An 18170-nucleotide genomic window follows, 5' to 3' on the forward strand; every position below is an offset into this window, starting at 1 on the left:
TTTCCTCAAAATTACCCAAAGCTGCTATATTAATCACTTTATTTCAGACTATACTCACTTTAAAGACATGTTGCCGCCTTTTGTAATTTTATTGTAAAGTTAGTTGGTGTTCCTAGGACTGACATTTCTTAGGTGCTTATTTTGGCTTAAAGATGCACACTTACATTTCTGGAAGTCTCTAGCAAAGGTTGTTCTGCCTTAAGATAAGGCATTGGGTCTTTTCTGCCCTCTGCTGCCACTTCTGTATTGGAGGCTATGTTAAAGGGTCTGAAATGTAGCTTGCAGTTTCTCCCACACTGATGTAGTTCTTCACAACCAAATCCTCTATAAACACAATACTTTACACGTAATGCTTAGTGTATTGAAAAATACTAGATGCCATGCCATTCTTACGTTAGCTTCAGTCTACACCTACTCTAGCTATGATATTGGCAGTCTATTTCCACCCTCTAATGGGAAGTAAAGTCAATATGCCACCTGCCCTTACTATACAAAATATATTTTCTGTAACCTTTCCTCAGTGTTTCAAACCTCTGGTCTTTAGATTTCCACTAGGAATAAGTAAAGGAAGGCACAAGTCTGCTAAAAAGCTTCTTATCTGCAACAACTACCTATGATCCAGCCGACCACAAACACTCTTCTGTCACTGTATTGCAGCAGCTTCAGCTTTTTAATGCACAATATATGGAAACAGGTGTTCCTACACTTCAGCTCATTCTTGTATGTATTTTGCATCTCTGATTCCTAAAGAAAAACTTGTGATGGAGATCTGTATGGGCAATCCAATGCTCCTGATTTTTCATTTTAACTATGGCCACTTTTACAATACAGTCTATGTCAAACATGCTGACTGATGGAGGAGACATGCAAATTTCTCTGTATGGCAGAACTTTATTTTCAGTTAGCAAATATCTCAAGATGGAAATTAACATTTTTACCCAACTTGTAAAGGAAATATTTTCCAGTCAAAAGGCACTCTAGAACAGCAGAAAATGACAAAATAGTAAAAATTCACAAGTTACTTCCATTATAAAAATGTTTATGGATTGGAATATTTGTGAAAGCATATATATTTGATTTATGATGCATTTCTGCAATATGCTTTTCCATAAACCACCTGGCATTTAACTGAAAGTAATATGAATTTAAGGAGCAAATAAACACTGCAGTTAAAAGTACAGTTTTTTTAAAAAAAAAATCCTGTATTCTTATTTTGATATTTCCATAATGAGATTTTCAAGTAGACTTTTGTCTCTTTATCTCCCTCTCCTTTTAATTTTTCATTTTATACTCACATTTTTGGACCTTAGAAGACTTGGACCTAACATTTATTGAAGTCAGCCATTATTGAATCTTCTCCCATCTTGTTTATTTCCAAGTATTTAAGATTAAGGAATGTATAAATGTATGTTGAATGTGGGAACCAAATACATTTGTCTTCCATGGTAACCACCATATACAATCTTCAAGCAAGAAGTGTCCATATTTTGCTGTCTCAAGACAAGCAATTGTACTATACGAATATACCTCCAAATTGACAAGACAGTCCTAACACATTTTCTGTTTCCTTCATGACAATGGAGGAATGAATCTTCAGTGTTGCTGTCTTGCTGCTTCCATGATGGTTCTCATGCTCTTAATAGATACCACCCTGATTTCACCGGTCAAGAGAACGCTTTTGTGCTGCTTCACAACAGACATTCCTCAGCAAATTAATCACCGATCTGGGGTCATCACTCTTCATTATAGCACTCCCAGACACAATCATATTTGCCCCTGCCTAGGAAAGAGCATAAAGTCTCTTATTGCATTAGAAAGATTACACTAAAACGAAATACAAAGTCAGTATGTCACAGAGAAAACAGTAATATCTCAGTTCAGTTCTTCTGACTACAGGTTGCTTTTGCCTATTAGCAAAGAAAAGTATCACAATTTATCAAAAGTACAAGTTTGTTCAAATAATACAAAATAGAAATATTTGGAGCAGTAGCTCGAAATAAATTGGGCAGGAGATTTTTCAAATTCAAGCATTAGATTTTATTTGCTAAAATGTTTTTATTTATTAAAATGTTCCTGAAATTTTTATTTACTTATTTATTTATTTATTTAGATTTTATTTGCTAAAATGATTTTATTTATTAAAATGTTCCTGAAATTTTTATAAGATATAAAATTATGGTTTCAAATCTTAATGCAGACTGATTTTTGGTCTTACCTCTGCACACTTATGAATTGTGTCTGGCCCGACGCCACCATCTACTTCAATATCCAAGGAAGGAAACTGTGTTCTCAACCAATGAACCTAGTTATCAGACCGGAAACAATAATTTACCAATAGATAATTACAGATCACATCTGTAATATATTTTTCTTCTATGTATTGAAGACTAAAATATCCATGTTGAATATGACAGCCTTACACATCCTCATACACACCTGATCCATTTCAAATGAAAAATGGGAAATCTACCTTTGGCATCATATCTTCCATGAATTTCTGTCCTCCAAATCCAGGTTCCACTGTCATAACTAAGGCCATATCGATCTGATTGGCCCATGGTGCTAAGTATTCTACTGTCGTTCCAGGCTTGATAGCCAAACCAACCTATGGAAGAAAATAGAATATTTAAAAATATTACATTTTTATTTCAACAAGGAGGATACAATATGATTATTGAGATAATCCCATTAACTAATGAGAAAATGCTGCTGACTAAAGGTTTTCTCCACAAAAGAGAAAATCTGTCCAAATGTGGCACTCTTAAGCTGGTTTTCTGTTCTACAGACACTCTCACTTGGATGCTACTGTTTATAAAAACCCAATGATTGTAAATTTGCTTGATTCTTCTCTTATGGTAATAGATACTTTTCAAAGATGATCTACACATTATTTTTCTATTTTGTATTTTTTCTTGACCTTTTCCAATTAAAATGCATGTGTCTGACAGTAATACTCAAAACTTTTAAAAATATTTCCCACCTCACCTTCATCCCATTTTCTCTTATGTCTTTAATGAGTGCCCCTGCATTATCCGTAGCTTCTATGTGAAAGGTGTATTGATTGGCACCTGCTACAGCCATGGATTTCACCCACTGTTCTGGTTTAGCAACCATCATGTGCATATCTAGAAAGATAAAAAAATGAATTATATGAGGTCCATTTCCTGAATTACTAGCTGGAGAAGGCATTAATTATGCAACAACCCCTTGGGAAAAGAATCTGTCCCTGTTAGAGAACATAACCTTTTAGAGAAGAGCCAAAACCCCTTTAAAGCAGAATCTCCTCTTGTAGTATATGACCAAATATAATTATGCTAAGCAATGGTTTCAGTTGTTAGACTGATTAACCTGCAATCTCCCATCTGACAGGAAAAACAGATTTGCCAGTGCATAAAAACAGCAGAGCTTTAGAAGTGTTTATCAGTGCTCAAAAAGGTACTCTCCCATAAAATGTGTTTCATATCATGCACTCAAGGGACAAAATGAAATAGACTTTGATGGAAATAACATTTGGTTTACTCACAACTTTCATGTATTCAACATACACAGGTACAAGTTTCAAATATCTTTAAGATGGTTCCCTGTGCCAGCTGGCCAGGGCATCTCTTTTGTAACAAAACAGTTATCAACAGGTCACATAGTCAAAAGGAGAGAGATGTGGTCTTCAGCCCCTTTTATAATTTCTCAGAAATCAGAGAGTAAAGGAAACTGCACATCAGAACATACATACAGGAAACAGAAAGCAACAAGATCATAGACAAACAGATTGCTAGAGAAGGCTTGATGAAGGTTGTCATTTCCAAAAGTCCCTGGTTATTATTTAAAAACTAGGAGTGCTTAGTTGGTTATTCCAGGAAGGATGGCTTTACTTGTCAATTCCTATTCAGTAACAATAATAAAGTATCAGAAACCATAATTTCCTTTCAGTAAGTCATGATTTTCCCCCATGCTTTGAATGTGCCAGTTTTGAGGAAATGACAAGTTATTTGATGCATAGAAATATTTATGCTCATATATGTGTGTGTTTGCTTGCTTGCTTGTTTGTTTGTTTGACCTGTTGTTTCTCTTCTATAAAAAAACCCCATAGAGGCATTTTCAGATATTGCTTGGGTTTGTATCTGTTCCATATTCTTAATAGGACACGTCTTATAAAATGATTTTTTAAATCTATATTAACTTTGACTTTATTACACCATAAATATGCAGTCCATCCATGCATCAGATCATGGGTACATTCTAATAATATTTTATTTCTCAGTCTCATGGTATATTTATGTATTCTATGATGTCATGGGAAAAGCTAGTGTGTGTGCCTGCATGTGTGTATGTGTACAGATAAACAAAACTGTTTTTCCATGCCCAACATTTAACGTTTTACTAGCCCAATAAGAAGAAACAAGCATCCCCATGTCTAGGGTCTTTTACATTAGAAAAGGATTTCTCATTCTTGGGTGCTACTAAGTATGACAATGTAACACCAAACCAGGAAACAAAATGGTAACTGTAAATTCACGTGACAACTATAAACTCAAAATAATAACTCTAAATTAAAATGTATAAAAATCACAGAATTTTATTAGCTGGCAATAATAAAATGCAGGATTTCAAACAGACCAACCACACAGATTGCCCTCAGCAGTAGCATCCTGTCAAAACATATACGTTATTCTTGTGAACATTTTTTAGATGATAATAATAATAACAAAACTTTATTTCTATACCACCTTATTTTTCCGAGGGGACCCAGGGCAGTTAACAACATGTAACAGCAAACATTCAATGCCGTAAAATGTAAACAATAAACAGATCTCACAAATGCTAATAATTAAATAAACATAAGTACACAAACATATATACCCTAAAAATTAGAGGCTAAAATACATGAAAAGTGCCAGTATTAATTTAAAATGAACCGTAACAGCCAATAATTAGTTTTGCCAATGTGCATAAAATATGCTAATCCTCCTCCCCATATGCTAAAGTGCATAGGTATGTCATCAAATGTTTTTTAAAGGAGAGAAGGGTGGTGGCTGTTTTTATTTCTTTGAGAAGAGAGTTCCAGAGGCAGTGAGCGATCATGGAGAAGGCTCAACCTTGATGTAGTACTACTAATTTTTAAGTTTTCTTCTAAAATGGCTAGTTAATCCACCATATCTTAAGGCCTGTGCAACTGAATTTCATTAATAAATTCTGCAGAGCTAAAACAAAAAAAGCACCTTTGAGACTAGTAAGAAGTTTTGTGGAGTCAATTTAAATCTGCAGAGTTAGCTGTTGCTTGATTCTTAATGACAACTATCACATGCCCCATGCCTTTGCACCTGTCAATACAGTATGAAGTACATTGCATACTATTCTCCATAACTTGAGGCTGCATGTTTATGGCATTATCGAGTTGATGTCTGAATGTTAATTTTGTAGTATGTTTATAGTAATTGTGTGTGTGTTTCTTACCTCCTTATTATTCCACAATAATCTGGGATGGAGAGTTCCTAATCTGTGCCCTTCTACAACAGTGTGATGCCAGGGTGTTTTTCAAAAGCCAGGACAAAGAAAGGTGTTAACTCCAGGTTTACTGAAATTTCATTACTTCTGAGTTCACCAAGACGTGAGCAAAATTTGAGCCACATCTTATGTGGTAATAGTTTCAGATTTTTTATGTATTCTGAAGTGTATGGCTATTAGTACTGATTTAACATCCACAAAATGCACGAAAATGATTTTTTTAAAAGAAATGTAACTTGTGATAGACAGTTCAGCTGAGGATGTTGAATACATGGCACAGTTCTAAAAGATACCTCAAAGTAGGCACACAGTTGCTTAATGTCATATTGAGATCATATTAAATTGTTACAGAATTTATTCAATCCCAACAGTAGAGATTTGTTGCTCAAAACAATGTTTAAGCAGGGGATAGAACAGTTCCTGATTTCCACTACCAGTCCAAAAGAATTTGTGTGTAACCAATAACAAAATACACAATTCAGTTTAATGTTAATTGCTTACCAAAGAAGGGCTGCTGACCCAGCTGCTTCCGAAGGCTTTCTACAACAGGATGGCCGAAAGTGATGTTTGGGACAAAATGCCTGTGTAGTTAAGAAGAAAATATTGGAGTATTACTATTTCTAAATAATAAATGAAAAAAGTGTGATTCCATTATGTTCTAAGTATATTTCATTTTATAGGAATTTGGGGCTGTGTGATTCTTTTATCATTCTGTAAAGAACTCTCAGAGCCTCAGTTCTTTAATAAAGGTTAGTAAAATGCCTCAATTATAAAAAAGATGGTTTGCGTACTGTACTGTGCAGTGCAATGAATCTACAATTAGACACAGATGCTTATAAAAGTCTAGAGCTTTGCTAAGTACTATTGGTTGAACCATGAGTTTAAACTGACTTAAGGAAGATCGGTGAAAGAAGACAAAGTGTTCTTCTCCTTTCCTCTCCCTCAGTCTGTGACTTCTCATTTTATTTAACATAATCAAAGCCTATGGTTGCACTTGAACATGCCACTAGGCTGCTTTAAATTGAATGATCTTCAATGGAATTTATCCAGAACTGAAGTACACAGCCTCAACAAACATGCATATAAACTTTTCAATCAACATGTGATGGACAAACAAGACCATAGAACTGTGTTCTGCTAATCTGCAGAGCAAATGAGAATACAGCTCTATGACAGCTTTATCCAGAGCCTGAAATAACAAGCTTCAGAGAAACACTTATATGTAGAGGGCTTTCCATTTATTGCATGGTCAGGAATAGTACTGTAGAACTCAAGATAGTTCTCATTGAATTGTGAATACATGAGAGGGAAGCTGAGGAAGTGAAATCTTACTCTGGAGAGTTTAATATGTTATTACAGAAAATAAGAATGTTCCAGACCATTATGTAAATAAAGAGTACTGTAGTTTCACAGTGGCTTCTGTTGAAACAGGTCCCACTCAGTGATATATAGGCAAGATTTTATTGTTGTTGCACGCCTTATTAGTAATTAATCCAAGTACTATTTCACTGAAAAATATGATGAAGAACACAGAAAATGCTAGCAAACAAGCTATAACAAAGTTCAGTGAGGTCCATTGATCTCTATAAGTACATGATGATTCTCAATGAGGCTGAAAGAGCAATCCACTACACATGGGTAACCCCTTGTGACACCCAGTTCAGTTCTAAAACATTGTGCCAGTTACCCTCTGCTCTCTCTCTCTCTCATTCCTCAGTTTGTAAACCCCTGTTTTGCCAACCAGTTGAGCATTTATCAAGCTTTTCTTTTCAAGATAACACAACAAAGTCTTGTAATATCTTTAAAACTTGACAAAATTCTAGTTCAGTGCTCTGTTGTTCCTATATTCAGTATAGTACATTACTAAGCAAGTATCTCTGGAATATTGCTGTACTTCCAGTACATCCAGCTTACATATACCTAAGCCACAATAAGTATGTAGATGTTTTTATGGTGCTGTAGGATTAATACAGGTAGCCACTATAGTGTGGTGATTTGAGTGTTAGGCTATGGACAGATTTTCAGAGACTCAGAACTCTTAAGTGCTGAATGCTAGATTGGCCACATGCTGCAGAGGCAGGAGGAAGTCCCCACCACCCAGCCACCCTAACTGTTTGCCTGCCCTTGTCACAGCAATCTCCTGGCCACAACACCTGTCTACCATCGCATGCCCTGACATCAGACAGGACACTGAGAGAAAAGATGAGAAGATGAACCTGTGCCATTTTTAAATCCAGTGTTCAATGTCTGACTCACTGCAGCTTATATCCTCTTTCCATATCTTGACTGGTGTTTGCTTCAATTTATATTGTTTTTCAACTATTTTCTTATAAATGAAAGCCATCAAGCCTTTCTCCTTCTCTAATTTCCATTTTAATATTTGATCAAAATCTGTTTCTGGGCTTTTCTTTCTCCTCTACTCTATAATCCTTTGTTTCAAACTGTTCCATAACAGCCAGTTACTTTCTCCACACTTGTCTTTTATCATATAAAGGCATGATAAAAGGTTAAACTGTATCATGGTTGGAACTGCTGTGACGCGGGGGAGGGACTGCCCTTCTGTGCCCCTGGGCCAAATTCTGTGGGCCTTCACCCAATTTTGGATATTGTGTGGCAAGGCTGTGTTAAGGTACCTTTGCCCTGCATTACACTGGATTAGCCCCGTGTAGTGTTTGGTCACAGTGGAGATGATCCTGTTCTACACCAACCTAAATGATCAGTGCAGATGGGGCCTATGATTGTATAGACTAAGGTTTCTATGTCCACTCAACCACTGATTGACCTTGTGCAATCACAGACTCTCTGCCTCAGAGGAAGGCAGAGGCAAACTCCCTGTGAATAATTCTTGGCAGTAAGAATCCATTGCAGAGTTGCTGCATAGCTGGAAACAACTTGAAGGCACAGAAGGATTAAGTCAAAACTGGATCCAGGTATGTTTAATCTATCCAGGACTACTGAACAGGCATGCCTATGCTCGTCTTCTTCATCCATTGGCAACTAGACCAGCCACTCACAAAGGTTGCCCTACCTCTGAGTGGGTTTGAGGGGAAGGGTGGGGACAGCCATCTATACAACATGAGCTCAAAAGAAGTAGCAAAGGAAACAAAGCAAAACTATGTAACAAAATTTGAAAATCTGTTCCTGGTTTGAAAGTGATATTTCCTGTTTAATTGTGCAGTACTTACTTTCAACAGAGTTTTTTGGCTGCCAAAAACTCTGTTGAATTGGTTGAGAGACTATGAGATATTTATGGAAAAACTAGAGCAAAATGTGCTGCAAGATATCCCATCAAAACAGTTTTTTGGAGTTTAATAACCTTTTCCATATTTTTATGATAGAACCCATTAGGAAATGACATTTGTAACACGAACAAAAATCGTGCTACACAGTGTCATGACCAAAGCACACTGTTTGGGGCACGGTTTTTCACAGAATTACAGGTGAAGTTTCCCCTATCCAGAAATCTGAAATGCTCCAAAATCGGCCACATTTTACAATATTTGCTAAAAGGTACCAAATCAAAGTCAGTACTTGGTTAATATTTGGGTGGGAGAGTAAGGACCAGACAAAATTATCTAGAACAGAAATAGGCAAACTTCTGCCCTCCAGGTGTTTTGGACTTCAACTCTCACAATTCCCAATACCTCCCAACAAAGGAGTCCACCAAGCAGGAAGCAGCCAGGCTTTCAACCTTCAAGGCTATTCAATGAAAATCAAGCTGGCCAACTGCAACATTCACTCTTGCCTCAAACAGACAAGAGTTCTTTCTCTCCTACTGGACATTCCACAGGTGTATAAACCCCACTGGTCTAGTTTCCAACAGACCTCACAACCTCTAAGGCTGCCTGCCATAGATGTGGGCGAAACGTCAGGAGAGAATGCTTCTGGAACATGGCCATACAGCCTGAAAAACTCACAGCAACCCATTTGGTGACCACTTTTGCTTTCCGAACTGTTCAGTTCAGTGTAGGCAAGCGTTGTTATAGGCAAAATACTTCATGCACAAAATGACCTTGAGGTATGTACGTGAAACAGAATGCACTGGTTAGATTTGGGTCCAATCACAACGATAGCTCATTAAATTGATGCAAAGATCTCGAATCCCATCCCCCCCACCCCCAAAATCTGGAAGCCAAAACACTTCCTTGTCCCAAGCATTAGAAAGAGGGCGGGGTTAAGGTCACGAGAGTGACGTTTCCTCTAGCCAACTAAGGTTGGCCTTTTCTAGACCGAAAAAGGGGGGGGGGGGCAGGCAGGGCCTGAGGCACACGAAGTGCGGCGTTACCCGTCCATGACGTCCAGGTGAAGGTAGTCGGCCCCGCAGTCCAGCATGCGAGTGCATTCTGCGCCCAGGGCCGCCAGGTCGCTGTTGAGGATGGAGGGGCCTATCCGGCACCCAGACGCCATGGCCGCACCGCCGAAGAGGGAGAGAAGGCCTCGCGGGCCCCGGAAAAAGACCTCGCGGTTGCTAAGCAGTCTCCGCAGCGCCGTCTCTCTCACACACGGCAGACAACGAGGAAGAGGGAATCACAGGAAAGCCTACGTCATGAGGCGAGCATGACGGGAATCGTAGTTAGAGCCCTATTCCACCTCCGTTGCCATGGCAACACCCTTGTGGAACCCTGGGATAAAGGGGACGTGCCATAGGCAAGGCAGCTTCAATCTTGCAGTCCTGCTTTGATGAGGTAAAGAGCTACGGAGGCGGGGCAAAGGAGGGAAGAGGGGCTGCTATTGGCCAACGCCTCTCTCACTCGTTTAAGGTGGAGGCTCCTGGAAAGGGAGGTCATGACGTCATATCGGGGCGGTTTTGATTGGATGGCTGCGTACAGCTGGAAAAGGCTCTCAGCCAAGGCCGTCCCGTTCCCGCCTCTTTTCTCGTAATGAACAAGTCTTGGCGAATAGACTTCTCATGTTTAGTGAATTGTTAAGGTTTAATTTTGTAGGGTTTTAGACTTCAGAAACATTTCACAATGGGAGCTCCTCTATCAGCCGTGCATTTTTTTTGTTTTGTAATATATGAATAATAAATAAATAATGCTAATAATATAATATATTGTGTATACATATAATAATAATATAATGTAATACAATATAATGCTAATAATAATACAATATAATTATATTTCATATTACATGTAATATTACTAATATTACACTTTGGTGGTCTAGTACAATATAGTAATATGCAATGCTAATTGTGCTAATAATATATTGTATGTGCATATAATATTGATCATAATATTGTAATACAATATAACTATACATACTACATGTAATATTACTAATATTGCAGCATAGTGGTAATAGTATAATATTGTAATATATGATACTAATAATGTCCTATGCTAATAATATAATATATTCCATGTACATATAACTTGTAAGCCGCTCTGAGTCCCCTTCAGGGTGAGAAGGGTGGGATACAAAATGCTGTATATAATGGAATGGAAGATGGAGCAAAAGCACCCTCTGTGGCCAAAGTAAAGCATAGTCTCCAAAGATGCCTTTTCCTCTTCTGTGTTGTCCGTTTTGTTAATTGTATGATTCGGCACTGAAAGTTTGCCGTATATGTGTTCTGTAAAGCTGTTCTGAGTCCCCTTCGAGATGCGGAGAGGTATAAATACTATATTTTTTTGTGTGTCAGGAGTGACTTGAGAAACTGCAAGTCGCTTTTGCTGTGAGAGAATTGGCTATCTGCAAGGATGTTGCCCAGGGGAAGCCCAGATGTTTGATGTTTTTACCATCCTTGTGGGAGGCTTCTCTCATGTCCCCGCATGGAACTGGAACTGCTAGAGGTTTGTTTTTTTAAAAAGTTTTTTAGAGGAGGGAAAGGGCCATTTTTATTTCTTTGGGAAGGGAGTTCCAGAAGCGGGGGGCAATCACAGACTGCACTTGAGAAGGGGGTGGAATCAAGAGCAGGGCCTCTTCCAATGACCGTAGGGCTCGAGGTGTTTTATAAAGGGAGATGCAGTTTATCATATAGTCTAGGCCCAAACCATTTAGGGCTTTATTAATAATTTTAGGGATTTGTAGGTAATATGGTTTTTATTATTTATTTATTATTTAATTTTAGAGTATACCCAGCCTTTCGTCGCAATGCAGGCCCAAGGCGGCTTACGGCATAGCAGCATATAGGTAAAGGTAAATGTTTTCCCCTAACATTAAGTCTAGTCGTGTCTGACTCTGGAAGTTGGTGCTCATCTCCATTTCTAAGCCGAAGAGCTGGCGTTGTCTGTAGACACCTCCAAGGTCATGTGGCCGGCATGACTGCATTGGAGCGCCATTACCTTCTTGCCAGAGCGGCAAGATCTATTGATCTACTCATATTGAGGCGGGAGGTTAAGGAACCCCAGGAAATACCATATATGGGCAGAGATGGCGACAGCTAGCGACCCGGGTGCATAAACTCACAGAAACATGTGACTTCTGGGAAATCATGTGTTTCTGAAGAAATGAAAGAAATAAACAAACAGCGCATGCGTACGCAGGCGCTCTGAAATGATTTGTGAGCACGGCACAAAAGAGTGCAGCCGGCCTGCTGGTCAGCATTGATTGGGCAGCGTCACAACTCTAAGCCAATGAATTTGCTTGTGGGCGGGCATAACCCGAACCCTGTAGTGTGTATAAATGTTTACTCAGCCTGCCACTGGTCGTTCCCCTGGAGAAGCACTTACTTTGTGCTAGGGGGAACCCTAGTGGCCATTAGCGAAATAAAACTGCTTTCTTGGAATTCCTTCAGTTGTCCGTCCTCCATTCCTCCACTGCGCCCAACAAGAACCGCAGCACAAAGGTTCCGCTACATTTTCTGGTGACCCCGACGTGATTTTTCCTATAAGACGGGCCAGGAGATTGGAGACGGATCCCGTTGGCGGGACGGCCTCAACTCAGCGGTGGGGGCCTGAGGCAACTACCGTGAGACGAGAAGGGGCCCCTGAATATTACGACCGGCTGCGGTGCTTGCCTCTGATGCCAACGCCGACTGACGGTGGAAGCTGCAACACCAGCAAGGTTCCATAGAAACCAGCTAGGAGGAAGAGGATCCAGGGAAAAAGCCCAGGGGCGAAGGTTGGTCCGACGTCTACAGAAATCTGGCAAGTATAGGGGTTTGCATGAGATATTAAGGGAACGCCAGCGCTGGGAGGGACAAAAAAAAGTTCCCAGGGAGGTAGAAAGGGGTTCTGTCTTGTGTTTCCTGACGCATGCCATTGAGTGGCCAGGTGCCCAGGCCAGGACAGTCCCCTCTATTAGGCAGGATGGGAGGGAAAAATTCAAAGAGCTCCACTCCCTTACAATGCATCTTAGATAATTTTGGCTCTTTTGCTAACAGAGCCGTAGCAGGGAATCCAAGGGACCTGAGAGATTATAGACTGAGAAATTTGTGTCAGGGAGAATGGCCAGAGTTTGGTTTAGGTTGGCAAGTAGAAGGAACGTGGGATCTGAAACTGATCCGAACAGTGGAAGAATATTGTGCTGTGAATCATCCGAACCAGTGGGTCTATATTGCTACGTGGGAACGGGTAGTTAGAGAAGATCCAGGTTGGGTTCGACAGTGCAGGAATGGCAAATGTATGGTGGTGAAGAAGGAGGGGAAAAAGAAGGAAGTTTTCCAATCCAATGAGGAGGACTACCCAGATTTACAGTTGAGTGTACAGGCTAGACAACAGGAATTATTGCCGCCACCCTTGCCACCGCCCCCCCCACCCCAAGGAACAGCCCCCGGTGCACCTACACTAGGAACGAGACCCCCACCCTACTCTTCGGAGTCAACCGAAGCGGCCAAGAAACACTATCCTAGCCTAGAAAAATATCAGGAGGAAACAAAGGAAAAGAAGAAGTCACAACGGATGCCCAGTGATGCTTCTCCGGCACAAACTCGGAGACATGGAGCTCCGGTGTGGTCTGGTGATTCACCGACCGGACCGGCCCTCCAGATGCCCTTGAGAACGGTGCCTGTGATAAACAACAGGAATGAGATAGTTCAAGCATACCAGGTAGTGCCTTTCAGTAGTAGTGACATTTTGAATTGGAAAAATAATACTCCACCTTATAGTGAAGAACCCCAAGCTATGGCTAGGCTATTGGAAGGGATTATGGCAACCCATAATCCCACCTGGCAAGATTGCAGACAATTGTTGAATATGTTGTTCACATCAGAGGAGAGAAGAGCAGTGTTGAATAATGGGGTAGCCATAGCCCAGGTTGGTGCCCCACAAGATGGTGATGCAGCCGAGTGGGGAGCACAGAGGTTTCCTGTGGAAATAGATCCCCAATGGGACACCGCAGAAGAAGGACATTTGCAGAGACTGAGAGGATTCCAGCGTATATTGGTAGAAGCGGTAAAGAGGGGCCCGCCGCGACCCGTCAACATTGTAAAAATTCAGGGAGTGGTACAGGAAAAATCTGAGTCACCAACAGCCTTTTTGGAAAGGCTGGAGGCAGCATATAGAAAGTATAGCCCGTATAATTTGGAGGATGAAAACGGTAGGAGGGCGATTCAACAGTCTTTTATCAGTCAAGCGGCTCCTGACATCCGGAGAAAGATTCAAAAGCAACCAGGATTTCTAGGAAAGACTATGAATGAATTGTTGGCACTCGCAGATCAAGTTTATATGGCGAGGGACCAGGTAGAAGAAGAGAAGGACAGGAAGAAGAAGCAGGAATACCAAGCATTAGTTACCATGATGGAACAAAGTGCAAGTGGACAGAGAGGAAGAGGAGGATATGCCAGAGGGGGACAAGGAGGAAGAAGAGGGCCCCCTCGGAGGTTAGGTCGAGACCAATGTGCTAAATGTAAGAAGTTTGGACACTGGAAAGGTGAATGCCCAGAAGGAAGAGAAGGAAGTCAGGAAGGACCGAGAGAAAGAGGAAGGCCTGAGAGAGGAAGAAACCCAGGAAGGGGAAGAGGACGTGGGAACTACGTACCTTTTCCTGCAAGAGAGGTGATAGCTGCAGCAGCTGTGATGGAAGAAGAATGGGAAGATATGGATGGAGGAGAGGAATGAGGAAGCCAGGCTCTTGTTTTGTTGGACCCCGGGGAGCCGATGGTCACACTTGAAATCGGGGACCAACAAGTGGACTTTTTAGTGGACACGGGTGCCGAAAAATCAGTAGTAAATACAAAAATTAGTCCACCAACTCGGGAAACTACGAAAGTAATAGGGGTGTCTGGGAAGACCCAGAAGTGCCCCTTTCTTAAGGAACGCACCTGCAATCTGGCCGGACATCAGGTCAAGCATAAGATGTTATATCTCCCAGACTGCCCAGTCCCTTTATTGGGAAGGGACATTTTATCAAAATTACAAGCACAACTCCAGTTCATGAAGAATGGACAAATGGAACTATCATTTCCCATGGAAGAGGAATGGAGACTGTTTCAAGTTAGGATTTTTACTGAAGAAATACAATGGCCATGGCATGAGACTCCTTTAGTGTGGGCAGAAGATAATCCTCCAGGATTAGCTAAATATGTTCCACCGGTGGTGGTGGAAGTGAAAAGAGGAATGGGACCCATATGTAAGCCACAGTATCCCGTCAGTCGAGAGGCAGTGCAGGGGATCAGAAAGCATCTAGAGCGACTTCTGCAGCATGGGATATTGGTACCATGCAGTTCCCCATGGAACACGCCCCTGCTCCCAGTCAAGAAACCAGGAGGACAAGGAGAATATCGCCCAGTTCAAGATTTGCGGGCTGTAAATCAAGTCACCGTTCCCCTAACCCCGGTAGTGCCAAATCCATACATCATGATGAGTCTAGTACCAGCATTTGCCAAATGGTTTACTGTATTGGATTTAAAGGATGCATTCTTTTGCATTCGATTGGCCCCTGTATCCCAACCGATCTTTGCTTTCCAGTGGGAATCTCAGCAGTCAGGGCAAAGGACCCAGTATGTTTGGACACGCCTTCCTCAGGGGTTCCGGGACAGCCCGACCATTTTTGGTCAAGCCCTGGCCAAAGACTTACAGGATTTTGTAATACCTAAAGAAGAAGGAATTTGGCTTCAGTACGTAGATGATCTGCTTATCGCTTGCCGGACACTAGGGGGCACTAGAGAGCATACTTTGAGATTACTCAAGACATTGGAAGAAAAGGGTTACAAAGTGTCAAAGAAAAAGGCCCAGTTGTGCTGTCCCACAGTGAAATATTTGGGGTTCCATCTGACCGAAGGAAAGAAGATGTTAGGAGCTGAAAGAAAGGAAGTTGTTTGTGCCATCCCCACTCCCAGCACCCGGCGACAGGTGCGGGAATTTTTGGGATCAGCAGGATATTGTAGACAGTGGATCCCCAACTACGCCGTGTTGGCTAAGCCACTGTACCAGGCTACGAGAGGTGGAAGAGAAGATCCATTTGAGTGGACAGAAGAATGTCAACAGGCATTTAAGGCATTAAAAGAAGCATTGATGTCATCTCCAGCATTAGGACTGCCCGATTTGGAAAAACCATTCACTCTGTTCGCTGCAGAGCGGGAAGGAACAGCGGTTGGAGTATTGACCCAACCACTAGGTTCATGGCAAAGGCCGATTGCCTACTTGTCAAAGCAATTGGACACAGTGGCTCGTGGATTGCCACCTTGCCTGAGGGCTGTGGCAGCATCAGTAGATTTAATCAAAGAAGCGAATAAATTGACCCTAGGACAGCCACTGACAGTTAAGGTGCCCCATAGCGTTAAGGCACTGTTAGACATTAAGGGACCGCGCTGGCTCACAAGTGAGAGGTTAATGAAATATGAGGGATTGTTGTGTGACAACCCACTGGTGACCCTGGAGACTTGCTCCACTCTGAATCCGGCCACCTTGCTCCCGACTCCAGGAGACACCACGATCCATCAGTGTGCCCAGGTGATGGATGAGGTATTCTCCAGTCGACCGGATTTGAAGGATGTGCCACTAACTAAGGTGGACGACACTCTGTTCACAGATGGAAGCTCCTTTATGGAAAATAATCAAAGACACTCAGGTTATGCGGTTGTTCGGTGGGGGGGAGAGACGCTGGAAGCAGAGTCACTGCCCCCGGGGACTTCTGCCCAGAAGGCCGAATTGATTGCCCTGACCCGAGCGTTGGAATTGTCAAGCGGAAAGCGGGTTAACGTCTACACAGACTCAAAATATGCCTTCACCACCCTCCACGCACACGGAGCACTGTACAAGGAGCGCGGGCTCCTCACGTCTGGAGGAAAGTGCGTAAAACATGCTGGAGAGATTGTGGATCTCCTGGAGGCGGTTTGGAAGCCAAGGCAGGTGGCTGTGATGCATTGTAAAGGGCACCAACGTGGAGACGATCCCGTAGTGCAAGGAAATAGGCAGGCTGATCTGGCAGCCAAAGAGGCAGCTAGGCTGCCCTATATTGAACATCAGGTAATGGCCCTACAGGTAGAATTAACTGAACATAACATTACATATACACCAGAGGAAGAAGAATGGGCCTTAAAGGAGAAGGGTCAGTGGTCAGGAGAACTCATAGTGATGCCAGACGCCCGTGTCTACGTCCCTAAGGACTTGGCATGGCACTTAGTCCAACACATGCACCAAAACACACATTTAGGAAAGATGGCATTGGCAAATCTGCTAGGACGACAGTTGTATATCGATGGATTACATAGCCTAACGGCAGCAGCAGCCCGAAGATGCTGGACATGTATCAAAAATAACCCCAGAGAAGGACCCCTCAAGCCACCAGGAGTCCAACATGTGGGTGGGGTACCCTTTGAAGCTTTAGTCACTGACTTTACAGAAATGCCCCCATACAAAGGATACAAATATTTACTGGTGTTCGTGGACACATACACAGGATGGGTGGAGGCTTACCCTACAAGGACTGAAAAGGCTGTAGAGGTGTCAAGAGCTCTAATGAAAGATGTTATTCCCAGATTTGGCATACCCTTAGAAATTGGATCAGATAATGGCCCCGCATATATTCAACAGGCTGTGCAAGGATTATGTAGAATTTTGGGCATAAAATGGAAGTTACATTGTGCATATAGACCCCAATCTTCTGGAAAAGTGGAAAGAATGAATAGGACATTAAAGGCTCAGCTTGGGAAACTTTGCCAAGAGACAGGACTGCCGTGGACGGTGGTTTTGCCCATGGCATTATTAGGAATCAGATGTACACCACACAAACGGACAGGACTCTCCCCTTTTGAAAGACTCTATGGACGACCCCCTTTGAACTTGAAGGGAGCCTTAGAGACAGGAGCTGAGCAACACCTCATAGGAGAGAAACAGACATTGGCCCAGGTTCAGGCTTTGGGCAGACAAATGCAGCAGTTAGAAAAATACATTTCTGAATTGAACCCACCATTCCCTACCACACCTCTACATTGTTTTTCACCAGGTGACGAGGTTCTGGTCAAGGATTGGAAGATTGAGCCATTGGGACCCAAGTGGCGAGGACCCTATGTTGTGCTCCTGTCTACCCCCACTGCAGTGAAGGTGAAGGAGATTAAGCCGTGGATACATTACACCCGTGTAAAACTAGCACCTGAGGAGTGGCGGACGGAGCGAGTTCCTGGTGAGGACCTGAGACTCAGGATCATCCGGCAACTCCCTAAGGGGTCAACAAGGCCATGAAGCTGATCCCTTCGGGTGCAACGGAGCGTCGGTGGTCAAGTATGTCGCAGCATGGCCCAACAAAGGCGCTCTCCGGGAGATGGTGGCTAGACATTTTGAGAG

At 42.0% G+C, this 18170-nt stretch overlaps 1 protein-coding gene across 1 annotated transcript; it reads right to left on the minus strand.

Annotated features, from left to right (window-relative positions):
- Window positions 1-871: 871 nt before the first annotated feature.
- On the minus strand, window positions 872-10142 carry rpe (ribulose-5-phosphate-3-epimerase). The gene is made up of 6 exons (XM_003215129.3): window positions 9788-10142; window positions 6004-6083; window positions 2986-3125; window positions 2471-2605; window positions 2216-2302; window positions 872-1780 (listed from the first exon to the last, which is right to left on the minus strand). The coding sequence occupies exons 1-6, from the start codon at window positions 9907-9909 to the stop codon at window positions 1658-1660; spliced, it is 687 nt and encodes a 228-aa protein (XP_003215177.1). The 5' UTR covers window positions 9910-10142; the 3' UTR covers window positions 872-1657.
- Window positions 10143-18170: the final 8028 nt, after the last annotated feature.

Source organism: Anolis carolinensis, chromosome 1 (assembly GCF_035594765.1).
Source record: "Anolis carolinensis isolate JA03-04 chromosome 1, rAnoCar3.1.pri, whole genome shotgun sequence".
NCBI lineage: Eukaryota > Metazoa > Chordata > Lepidosauria > Squamata > Dactyloidae > Anolis > Anolis carolinensis.

Excerpts from the sequence above, each read along its gene's own strand:
- rpe (XM_003215129.3), bottom strand. The coding sequence starts at position 9,909 with ATGGCGTCTGGGTGCCGGATAGGCCCCTCCATCCTCAACAGCGACCTG. Across the intron at positions 2,303-2,470 it reads TGGAAGATATGATGCCAAAG|GTTCATTGGTTGAGAACACA; the intron begins GTAGATTTCCCA and ends TCTGATAACTAG. Across the intron at positions 1,781-2,215 it reads CAATTCATAAGTGTGCAGAG|GCAGGGGCAAATATGATTGT; the intron begins GTAAGACCAAAA and ends GCTCTTTCCTAG.